General features: G+C 40.4%; 1 protein-coding gene across 3 annotated transcripts; it reads left to right on the top strand.

Moving 5' to 3' along the window:
* Positions 1-578: 578 nt before the first annotated feature.
* On the top strand, positions 579-10897 carry IFT52 (intraflagellar transport 52). 3 transcript variants are annotated; one of them, XM_017822741.1, is made up of 13 exons: positions 579-851; positions 1893-1980; positions 2248-2377; positions 3210-3285; positions 3373-3444; positions 4252-4378; positions 5708-5794; positions 6086-6154; positions 6875-7029; positions 8036-8123; positions 9239-9347; positions 9860-10005; positions 10583-10897. In XM_017822741.1, the coding sequence occupies exons 1-13, from the start codon at positions 733-735 to the stop codon at positions 10628-10630; spliced, it is 1314 nt and encodes a 437-aa protein (XP_017678230.1). In that variant the 5' UTR covers positions 579-732; the 3' UTR covers positions 10631-10897. The 3 variants fall into 3 exon arrangements, with proteins under 3 accessions (XP_017678230.1, XP_017678231.1, XP_017678232.1); XM_017822742.1 differs by lacking the exon at positions 579-851 and adding an exon at positions 1113-1194; XM_017822743.1 differs by lacking the exons at positions 579-851; positions 1893-1980; positions 2248-2377; positions 3210-3285 and having other exon boundaries at positions 3429-3505.
* Positions 10898-11968: the final 1071 nt, after the last annotated feature.

Here is an 11968-nt window from a genome sequence, read left to right as displayed (position 1 = left end):
TGGCTGTCCTGGAGGTGTGAAGGGGGAGGGAGCAGGGTGGGAGGGTGGTTGGTCTATGCTGTGTGTGAGAGCACTTACCTGCATGCATAAAGTCACTAAAACTGCTGGTTTTAAGTTTAAAGAGGAGGAAATAGGTTAATCATAGAATCATATGATGGTGTGGGTTGGAAGGAGCCTTCAAGCCCCTCTAGACCAGGTTGCTCTAAGCCCTGTCCTGCCTGGCTTTGAACACTCCCAGGGATGGGGCAGCCACAGCTTCTCTGGGTAACCTGTGCTAGGGCCTCACCACCCTTACAGGGAAGAACCTGCAGGCTCAGGACCGGGATTTTGATTTTACTGGTATCCAAGGCCCAGAAAGCTGCGGCGGCTGAAGGGTGGCAGTTTCCTGTGGGGTCACGGGCCTGCCCTGGGCGCTGACAGGGCCGGTGCGGAGGGCTCGGGCAGAAGGAGAGCGGACAGGCAGCTCCCCACCGCAGCCCACCGCACTGGTCCCGTCCCACCCCTTTCCCAGGCGGGGAAAAGAGGGAAGCCCTGAGGCGACCTTTGCACTCGCGCGGAGGGGGGCGGAGAGATGCGCGCATGCGCCCGCCGGGCGCGTTGCTACGGGAGGAGCGCGGGTGGTGCCGCCGCGTCCCGCTGGGGACACGGCGGGACACCTCGGAGAACCCCGGGCGCTGAGGATTCCCCGCTCCCCCCCGGAGCTGGAGCCCTTCGGTAGCCCCCGGGGAGCCTATGGAGAGCGGCCCGCGCAATGCCATAGTGTTCAACGCGTCCAAGGGGGAGAGCTTCACGCCGGCCGGCGGCTACAAGGCCTTGCGGAAGAGGCTGCGCGGGAACTGGAAGGTGCTGAGGTGAGGGGCGGCTATGAGGGGACAGACAGACCTCCACGGGTGTGTGTGGCCCGCGTTGAGTGCCCGAATAGTCTTTGGGGACCGTAGAATCGTAGAACGGTATGGGTTGGAAGGGACCTTGAAGATCATCTTGTTCCGACCCCCTGCCATGGACAGGGACACCTTCCACTGGACCAGGTTGTTCAGAGCCCTGGCCAATCCCATCCTTCATGGGATGTATCTCATGAGCTAAGGTCGCTCTCTTGCATTAATTGCTCTGTGGTATCAGCTGTTCTGTCGCTGTGGGATGCTGAGCGCGGTTCTTTGGAGCTTCCAGCTGCCTTGCCTGTGGAAGAGATAGAGTGTAAGTTAAAAGGTTGAAACTCATCATACAGGTTTTTGAGTCTGTCTGGGTTTGGAGTTTGGGGGGGTAAAAGAAAGCCTTTATGCAGATGATATTGTTTACTTGTTTGCTACAAAATGGCGTCAAACTGTTTAGGAGGGGGTTAGGCTGGATATCAGGAAAAGGTTCTTCCCCCATAGGGTGGTTGGGCCCTGAACAGGATCCCCTAAACAGTGGTCACGGCACCAAGGCTGCCAGAGCTCAAGGAGTGTTTGGACAACACTCTCAGGGACATAGTGGGATTGTTGGGGTGTCCTGTGCGGGGCCAGGAGCTGGACTTGATGATCCTTGTGGGTCCCTTCCTGCTTGGGATATTCTGTGATTGTATGAAATGTACCCAGAGCAAAAAGAAGAAAAAGAATGAAAAAGAACAAAAGGAAGCTCCTTAGGTGCAAAGTTTAATAGCAGCTGTGACAGTTTATAGCAGTTCTGGATCTGCCACAGTACCTTGTTAGAGGAGCTTTACTGTTTAGTTGGTTGACAATTGTAAGGATTGTTTTTGCTCATGCTGTCAACTTTAAACCCAGATGAAAGGATATGAAGTGACTGATGTGATTTGCTTTGTGTTTGTTTGCCAGTCCTTTAAGAAACAAAAGAAAAAAGTTGTGTTTCCAAACTGTATCCAAGAATAGCATGTGCCTTTTTTAATCTATTCATAGCTTAAAAGATGAGATCACATCAGAGAAACTGTTTGGAGTAAAACTGTGGATTACAGCAGGGCCAAGAGAGAAGTTCAGTGCTGATGAGGTAGGACATCAATAACTGTTTTCAAATTAATTTTGGTTTAAGATTTGCTTAAATAGAAAAGAACAACACAGAAGACTGCAGTTGTACTGCTTTAGATGAATTTACACAAGTTGAAATTTGAATATTTTTCTCACAGGATCAAGTTAATTGCAAACAGTCAGAATCCTTTACCTTCCCTCGTCTCACTATAACTTCTTGCAGTCTTGTGTGTATCTTCTTTCATGTGTTTGGTTTGTTTTTTTTTCCTGGATCTTTGTTGTCTTCTAGTTTTCCGTTCTGAAGAAATTCCTGGAGGATGGTGGAGCCATCCTGGTGATGCTCAGGGAAGGTGGAGAGTCCCGTAATGGCACAAATATTAACTTCTTGTTAGAAGAATATGGGATCATATTCAATAATGGTAATGGGGCTTACTGAGAGCTTTTATTCATCTGTTTTCAGCAAAATCTAAAGAACAGGTTTAGACTTTGTAGATACAAGCCAAGAAAATCCCTCATACAAAGTATCCCTTGGTCTAAAAGATGTTTTTTCTTTAAATTTGCATGTACCTGGCAGGGTGATACTGGAGCATACTGAGAGCTTTCCATGGGCGGAGTACATGGATAGCAACTGAGCCATTTCCATTCCTTTGCTGTAGTTGTTAGCATTAATGGTATTTACTAACAAAAATTAATTCTAGTGATATTTCTTGATTAAAAAGCCTTTCATTTAAGACATTTCCCACCCATTTTAATGAATTGAATCACTTCATCCTCACCCTGAACAAAGAGTGGCACTTTTCTTTAGCAGACCAATAAAATGTCATTCAGTGTGGAAAAAAAAAAAAAACAACCAACTGACCTAAGTCAACTGTATCTCAGTGTATCTAAAATATTTTTAGGGTCTTTGGTGGCTTTTCTAAACAATACCTTTTTTTGTATCAACAGGATTTAATTCATCCTGGTTTGGAAGATAGACTAAAAAAATAGAATTTGAAGTTGTAAAACTTGTTAAATGCTGTTTTAACTGGATCATCCTTTTGCCTCTTCTGCTTTGCAGAAAGTGGAGATGGGCTTATTTTCTCATATTATTTATCAGTGAAGGCTGATTTGAATTCTTTTGGGAACCAAATGCCAGCTTTGTGGTGCTGGAAGCAAACACCCAGGGAATCCAAGAGCTAAACTAATTTTTCTGCTATGTCGAGTATACTCATCAGCTCAGATGTAAATTTCTATGTTTCTTCTTTCTTCAAGATGTTGTAGTACGAAATGTATATTATAAGTACCACCACCCAAAAGAAGCACTAATTTCTGATGGAGTTTTGAACAGGTAAATATTTGGAGTATATAAATCTTTACAGTAAACTCTTGTAATCTGTATTCTTTTCAGTAAGTTTTGCTTTTCAACATCTTGCAGGGGAATCTGTGAAGCTGCAAGAAAAACAGTGCTTGAGACAACAGATGAAGATGGAAGCGGGCATGACTCACAGTAAGTGTTTTTCTGTGAGGAAACTGATGTGAAAATTTGTAGAATAACTCAGAATTAGCAAGTTTGTGATTAGCAGCAGTTTGTTGTGCTTGTGTTGAGGTTCTCTAATGCATTTCTTATGCCAGCTTCTTAGGTTATATCTGGAAAGGAGAATCTGTTTAGTACTGCTTGATAACCACTGAAGGAGCAGGAGTGACAGTTTTGGACAGAAATTCTCTCATGATCCAATCTTTTTTGCCCCTAGTCTGTCAGTTTGAATTTGATTAAGAAATGTAAATATGAATAACCTGTAGATAGCAGGTGGTCTGGCTGCAGGCATAGCAAGGCTTCATCTTTTTAAAGAATCTTAATCCAGGGTAAGATAAAGAAGTGAAAAGGCATTGAGAAGAACACATCTTTTCCATAAATAATTGTAAATGTTTGTATTCTTCCTTGTGGCTAGTTTTTAGACTAAGAAATGACCACGTGGTTGATTACAAGGGAAAGTGGAAGTGTACAAAATTTTATCTAGTTTTGTTCCAAAATATATATCAATCTGTGAGTTAGATACCCCTCCTCTTCTCTCAGGTGCAGGAGCGTGCAAACAGAAATCAAGAGTGTTCTTTGTTCCTTATTTAAGACTATTCTTTAACCTGGAGAAACCTAGAGAGAGAGACTGAAATGTGGTTACAAGGATCTGCATGTTGGAAGCAAGACTTTGGCTTTCCACCACCAGTGCACAATTGCAGTTTGCACTTTGAGTTTTATACATATGTCCAGCCTGCCTTATACTTGCAGGTACTTAGGGAGTTTCTGTATTTCCTCCAGTGCTCTCACTTTTGTGTATCCTTTTGGAGCCACACTGAATGTGATGAAACCAGCAGTGGCAATTCTGTCAACAGGATCCATCTGCTTCCCACTCAACAGGCCTATTCTGGCTTTCTATCAGCATGAGGTAGGATTCTGCCTGTGACATGCCCTGCATTCCACCCACAAAAATTGGGAGTGTGTCCTCTGGGAGTACTTACAAACCCACGTCTATCTTTTGATGCATCTGCAAACTTTAGATGAGCCAATGACTCCTGCCTCTTTTTATGGTAAACTCCTTTGCATGGGGCTCAGAGTAGAATTAATTTGATGGTCAGCAAAGATTACATATTTTTTGGTTGACAGATGGATATATTTAGTTCTTCATTGAAGTTTGGGGTTTTTTCCTACCCTTTTAGTGATAATTTATTAAGACTATCATTAGCTCTGTAAGTACACCATACCGAATTAATTACTGTCACCTTGGAACCAGTAGATTTTTCATGTGTTATCTTACTCATCCAGGCCTGTTACTTCATAAAAATAAATTCAGAAATCTAGTAATAGTGGATAAGTACAAACAAAGGATTGATATTGTTAGCGAATGTGAACAAATTAACACATTTCTTACTATGGAGGTGAATTTCTTGTGGTTTTCTGATATCTTTGTTAGGAAGGGGATTTTTTTCTTCCTTGAGGATGCCCAACTTCATCCCCCCCTATTGTGGCTGAAATGAACTGTGTAAATCAAAGCCAATACAGCAGCATGAAGTGAACTTACAAGAACACTTGCCACTTGCATTTTGTCTGCAGCTGTCATAGTAAGATATCCCAAGGGAGAAACTTGGTAGCAGGAAAACAAGATTTCTTAGATTAGAAAAGAGGTGTGATAAAGAATAGCAACAGAAAGTGAAGAAATGGAAAGTAAGAGCAGAGGATCTACCCAGTTGTGGGTGAAGCATGTAGAATTAGCTTAAAACTGCGAATCATGGAGTGTGAAACATCCAAAATTTGTTAAACAAACTGGAGCTTTATTTGATGTATCTTCAAATTCATTACAGCAGTATCTGTAGTTGTATTATGGTATGAGTTTCACAGTTGGTGCAGGGAACATTTCAGGGTTTCTGTTTTGTTGAAAACTTCTTCTAATGTATGTCCTTGTGGGAGTGGTAATCTTAGAGAAGAATTCCAAAGGTGTTTCATGAATGGATTTTCATGCATGTTTACTTTAGCATAATTAAAATATAATGACATGTATATTTTACATTTTATCTTACAAATAATAGAACTGTCAAACTCTTCTCTCGTTAGTTGACATGAAGATGTGCTATATTGACCTGCATGCGTGCCACTGGCCTCTGTATTTACATACTGAACACTAAAGGATGGGTTGCGGAAAGTTAATAAAGCAATAACAATTATCTCTAAAACTGTGATTTAGAAGGAGTTTTTGCTAAATTGTCTTCTTTGTTGATAGAGTCAAGGTGGAAAGATGGCAGCATTGGGATCTTCCCACATGTTCAGTGATCAATATTTAGATAAAGAAGAAAATGGTAAGATCATGGTAAGTTGGGTGGGGATTTTGGGTTGGGTTTTTATTTAAAAACACCTTAGCGGATCTTCACAGTACTTCCAAAGCACTCCAGGCTCTGTAGCTTTGTTTTAGAGCAAGACAGCTGTGAAATGGATTCAGTATGGAGATTCTAATCCAATACTTGCAGATATGCTTTGGTTTATTACCTATTTTGTCTTATTTTTCATGGTATGTTATTTAATAGATTTAATATGAATGTTTAAGCCTAGTATGAGATTACTTGGATCCTCCTGAAAATAATTAAGTTTTACCCTTCCTCAGGATGTGCTTTTCCAGTGGCTCACAACATCAGATATCCACTTAAACCAGATGGATATGGAGGACCCTGAGGTAAGAGAGGTCCACAAGGAGGTTAAGAATAGTGTGATCAGTTTTGGCACACCCTGTATTTAGCACAAAATGGTTAACAGCAAGATGGGTGCTGTTGCTGTTGCAGAACCTTCATTCAGGGTCTAAGTCTGAGTAGACAGATGGCTCCAAAGTAAAAAATATTCATATCTCTTAGACTTAGGTTGCTCTTCATTATCACATTGCATTTGTGAAAATCTCTTTTCAATTTGTCCATCTTTATGAGATCATTTGCTGCTCCAGGGTACTAAGTTTGAAATTCGCTCTGAGCCCTAAGACAAGAGGAATGTGCAGGAAGTGAAGGTAGATTTTCTGTATATGAGTAGAGATCAAATTGTATGTCAATTTTTAGTTGGTTTTTTAACTGATGTATACAAATGCTATTTTTATTTGGAAATAGCATATGTGATAAAACTGTATACTCTGAGTGCATAGAAGAACAAATCTTGCACAGCTGACTTGTAAGCTGACTCTTTTAATGTTAAAGAATCAACAGATGAAACATCCGTATAGGGAATAGCTTTACAGCAACAGAATAGTCTGGACAGTTCCTGATCTAGTGAGCTGCACTGCAAAGAGCCATACCTGGTAAAGAGTGAAATAATTATTTCTAGATGAGATTTTAGGTGAGATATAAACTAGAAAGAGACTGTGTGAAGAGGTTGGCCATTTTAAATCCCAGGTGTCCATATCTGTGTTCAGATTTCAGACTATACTATGCTCCCAGACACAGCTGCACTGTCTGAGCAACTGCGAGTCTGCCTGCAAGAAGGAGATGAGAACCCACGAGACTTCACAAAGCTGTTTGATACATCCCTTTATCAGCTGGATACAACTGCCCTCCCTTCAGTTATCAAGTCAGCAGCTGGGATTTTCTTATAACTTATTTATTTATTCCATTCTGTACTCTGCATTTTCTGTTTGTATTTAACTGTGTCTCCTTAAGAGCAGAAGGGGCTGAGCTGTAAGCAGCATTCTGAATACGGATATACCAGAAGATGGATTTGTACAGTGTGACAATGATGTTTTCTCTTGCTTCTTGTCTTAGCTGTAATTTCTGACCTTCTTTTCTCCTTTTTTTCTGACTACTTCTGATTCAGTGATCTGATAGTTTCAATAGAACTGGCTGCAGTGATGTTGGACACTTTCTGGAGTGATAACTGAGAGCTGGTCATTTTTCCACTTTTGAATTACTTGGCATTTACTGAAAACTGCGTTTCATTCACCTTTGCATTTCCCAGTAACTGTGTCTTGAGATTTGTCAGCTGCTCACTTTACCAGTTTGTGTCACTATCAGCTTTGTCCGTCATAACTCCTCTGTTAGCCAGATCTGAACATGCTGAGTAGTGGCAGCTTAACACAGATTCCATGAAACTGCACTCTGTTGTGGACACTTTCTTCTTACTCTGTATTTCTTGTACTTTCACTAGTTGTGAATTGATAGTGGGATCTCCCTTCTGATCCCATAACAAATATTTTTTTAAAAATAACTTTTAGTTATGGACTTCCTGAAAAATCTTTTTGAAATCACAGTTCTGCTTTTTTTTTCTTCATTCATGTTCGCCCCTTTGAAAGTTGCTTGAAGAATTGACGTGACTGCCTTCTTTTTCAGCATTTTCTATATCCACCTATCGTCTTCCTCTGTCATAATTTTAGCTAATTTTCTCACTATAGAAGTCAGTTATTACTGATACGTAGTTCTCTGAGGTCCTTCTAAAATGGACATCGCATTTTTTTGTGCTGTTACTGTGCATAGCATTGACCCTGGTGTCTTCATAAAAATCCATCTCTATAGCCTACAAGTGGAAATGGATGTTATATAATTATTTTTCCCTTCATACGTTGTCTTTTTCTGTGCTGCAGAGCTTATGAAGAGCTGAATGTGAAACATGAACGCCTCCAACTCATTCAGCCTCAATTTGAGACTCCACTACCTGTCCTCCAGCCAGCTGTGAGTAACCTCCTTGCTCATGCAGCTCAGGGAGAACCCTTCTCCATGAAGGTTGGGGTTGATTGTCTTGGAGGCCTTTTCCAACCTTAATGATTCTGTGGTTCATTTGTTTCATGCAAAACCTTTGTGTGTCATTTCTATAGGTTTTTTGTTGTGTTTTTTTTTTTTTTTAAAGTGAGAAATGCTGTAGTAATAATTAATCATTTGGGAGTTGAATACACTTTAGGGACTATCTTTTAGGAAAGAACACTTATTTACACTTATCAACAGAGCTTCAAAATGTAGTATGTGGTGCCATAGCAGAATGCCGTCTGTGTGTAAGCCTTTAGTTGAGAGGCTGCTGGCTCAGCCTTTGCTGTGAAAACAGGACGTGGTATCTCAGAAAGCAGCAGTCTAAGTACTACACTGACTGCTGCCAGGGAGGAGCCAGTCTGTCCTGCTCTGCTTCCATCTCCACATCCTCAGGGGAAGTAGAAAGTGGAGTCTTTTACAGCAAGAGCTGATCAAACTTTTACCAACAGAGATTTGGGCTGAAAGCAACATGAGCTACAATGGTGTCAAACTATTTTCAAAAAGCAGGAATCTCTGTCTGAGTTTTGCTGTCATGGCTCTATCCTTCTTTACCCTGGCCACTGAAAAAGCAGTACTGGAATCCTTATAGCTGCAGGGGTGCAACTGAATGCACTGCTCTTTGAAAACCTAAGTCCAGCTTATACCATAGGTAGTGACTGCATGAAAAAGAAAATACTCTCACCAAAATTGACGTGAATGTGTTTCCAAGGTGAGCTGTTATGGGGAGCTTAGTTCCTCAGCTATCTCAGCCAACACCTAGGTCTTATGGAGCAAAACAGAAACTGCAAATGCAGTATGTCTAGTTATCATGCTGGGTGATAATTCTGACATGCTCGTAATAATAACTGAACATTTCAAAAGAGTTTAGTCATAAAATATAAATGGAATTTTCAAAAAAGTGTCCCTTTGTGCTGTGGGCTTTGGAGGTGCTTTTATGTAAAAGGTTTCTTCAAGTCCAGTCTAAGTCCAAAACTGTTGTCTTAGAGATCTGTAAAGTGTAAGAAAACATGTGGCAATAAACCATGCTGCTTCTTGTCTTCAAGGTTTTTCCACCTGCTTTCAGAGAATTGCCTCCTCCCCCTCTGGAACTATTTGACTTAGATGAAACCTTTTCCTCTGAGAAAGCTCGTCTTGCAGAGATCACAAACAAATGTAAGTGAAGCAGACTGGTTGTTTACACATTTATATATAAAATCCAAGTTTTTAGGGGAAAATTGTTGTTATATTTAATTTTAAAACATGGGCTTCATTTTTGAAAATCCACTGCTTTCATCTTGATCCAGGAAACTGGAAGCTCATGGCAATTGATAACATGGCTTTATGCACTTGTGACATTTTGTTTAGTTTGTTACGTGACATTTATCGTGCTTCTGCCTGCTGTTTCCTACACCGTGTGTGAATTGCTTTGTGTGCTCTCACTGATTAACTTCACATCTTTTTATGCTTTGAAGTTAAAATGTTAAGATTATTCTAAACATTCTTAAGCCTAAAGAAGACGAGAAGGTGCCAGCTGCAGAAGGACTTCACAGCTAGTCCGCTGAGCTTAGTTATAGGACTGAACTTCACCAAATGCCAACAACAAATGAAGATTTGTAGTAGTTTTTTGCCAGCTGATCCAGATATGTGTGATACTCACCTGTCTTCTTCCCTGGGTGCCTGTTTAGGTACTGATGATGACCTGGAATTCTATGTACGAAAATGTGGCGATATCCTGGGAGTGACAAGCAAACTCCCGAAGGAGAAGCAAGATGCCAAATATATCCTGGAGCACATCTTCTTCCAAGTGGTTGAGTTTAAGAAACTGAATCAGGTATTTTTAATAACAAAATTAGAAGTGAATAATTGGTAGTAGCAGCACTGAGGCTGGTGTGTCTTTGTAGCAGCTACACTGGTCGCAGGCAAGAGGCCTGAGATGTAAGACATTTGTTGCGCAATAAATTAGACCAGTGAAGTGTCATCCACAGTACTTACAACTGTTAATCTGTATCGAATGTGTAGTGCTCAGTTAATTAAGTTTTTATTTTAATGGGGGGATTAGTACATGCAAAGGTAGTTCTGGTAACTTCAGCTAAATCCAGTTCATTAATGATGCCTGAGTAAAAGCAGTGTGCCCTCAGGAGTGTTCACAGCTGTTGCCACTGCTGCAGTGCAAAAGTGAAACCAGCATTGTTACTCAGGAGCAGTTCCATGCTGAAATAATTCTTCATAGTAAATTTGGTGCTTTGAAGTCTGTTTGGAGCATATTAACAGATCACTTGTTTGTGTTAACAAGTATTCCCTATTTCTCAAATATTCTAGTTAAGCCGAAAAATCTGACAGTTCTACCCTATTGTAAAAATTCTTATTTTTCTTCTTTTTTTTTTTTTTCTCCTCTTCCCTTACCTAAGGAACATGATATTGACACAAGTGAAGCTGGATTCCACAATGGTAATTGAGACCTGGCTTTCCCCAGTTTGAGACAGACTTTTTAGTGAAAATACACTTCTCTGTTTTTTTAAAACTCCTCTCCAGTATATTGATTGGGACTGTCTCAATAGTTCACTGAATGCTAGGATCGTTTATGTGTGGTAGCTTGGATATTTAATGCCTTTTGAGAAAGTGCTTGTATTTCACAAGGACTTTCCAAATAATTTCTTATTTTTCTACTTCTTTATTGACACTGTAATTTTGTAATACATTTTAAAAATATTATACAAAGAAAATGTGTTTGGGGTCCTTCTTTCTGGCTCTAGCATTTATGTTCTTGTAAGGTTTACTCTGGGTTCTCCTGGTGTACAAAAAGTCCTTAATTGCACTCTGGGAAGGATTGTTATTTTGGTTTGTGAACTGGGAAAAAGAAAACAGAGTCATAAATACAGGAGCTGCTGAAAATATATATGTCACCCTGAGGCAGCCTGTTTTGTCTCTGTGCCAAAGTGAACCAAGGAGAGATAGGTTTGCTACTGTAGAAGGAAAATATTTCTTCCAAGGGAGGGAAGAATTTGAAATTAAGCAATAATGACATTGTTGCACATCGCTGCCTTGTGTAAGACTGGAAATACATAATTTTGAAAAGAAAGGACGGCATGTGGGTGAAAAAGACTTTAGGATTTAATGGAACATTATTAACAAAATGTGATACAGTGCAGAAAATCAGGAATATATTTACTTCCAGTTATTTGATATCTGGCCCATTCCCCAAGGTAGTGAGCTAGGTAATGCACAAGGAGGGAAATGCAGATTAAACTCATTGACCGTGAAATGTTGAAGCTCAATGCACAACAAAAATAGAGCCAAGGAGATCAGTGGTGAGAAGAAAAAATTTGTCAATATCATCAACACCACGTGCCTTTATTGCAAGGTTTTTTCTTAATATCTGTATGGTGAGATTGCACTTTAAATACAGCATTTTTTTGGCTATCAATATGACACTCAAATTGTTAGTGAAAATTCTTCCCTCACTCAAGCCTTCCATGACATTTGTGCTTTATCTTGCTCTGCCATGTGTTTTAACATCCATGCTGTTTTTTGAAAAAGATCTGTTCATCTTTTACCCCTGCAAAAATCTTTTTATTTTACATTTCTTCATGCTTCACATGCCATCTTGGCACAGGGTTTTCTAAAGGAGGTGCCCTAAAGCCTCTGCCAAGTTCCTGCCCAGTTGAGACGTGCTAATATAATGTTAAAAGTTGTCTCTCTTCCTATGCTGCAGACATTCCCTTTTCACAGCGGCATGTTTGAAGTTTTTCATTTCTTCCTGTATTTTCCTTATAGGCTGTGGTTTTGTTTGTTAC

The sequence above is a fragment of the Lepidothrix coronata genome, unplaced genomic scaffold (genome assembly GCF_001604755.1).
Source record: "Lepidothrix coronata isolate B3197 unplaced genomic scaffold, Lepidothrix_coronata-1.0 Scaffold99, whole genome shotgun sequence".
Classification (NCBI taxonomy): Eukaryota; Metazoa; Chordata; class Aves; order Passeriformes; family Pipridae; genus Lepidothrix; species Lepidothrix coronata.
This window is presented reverse-complemented; position numbering and strand designations above follow the sequence as displayed.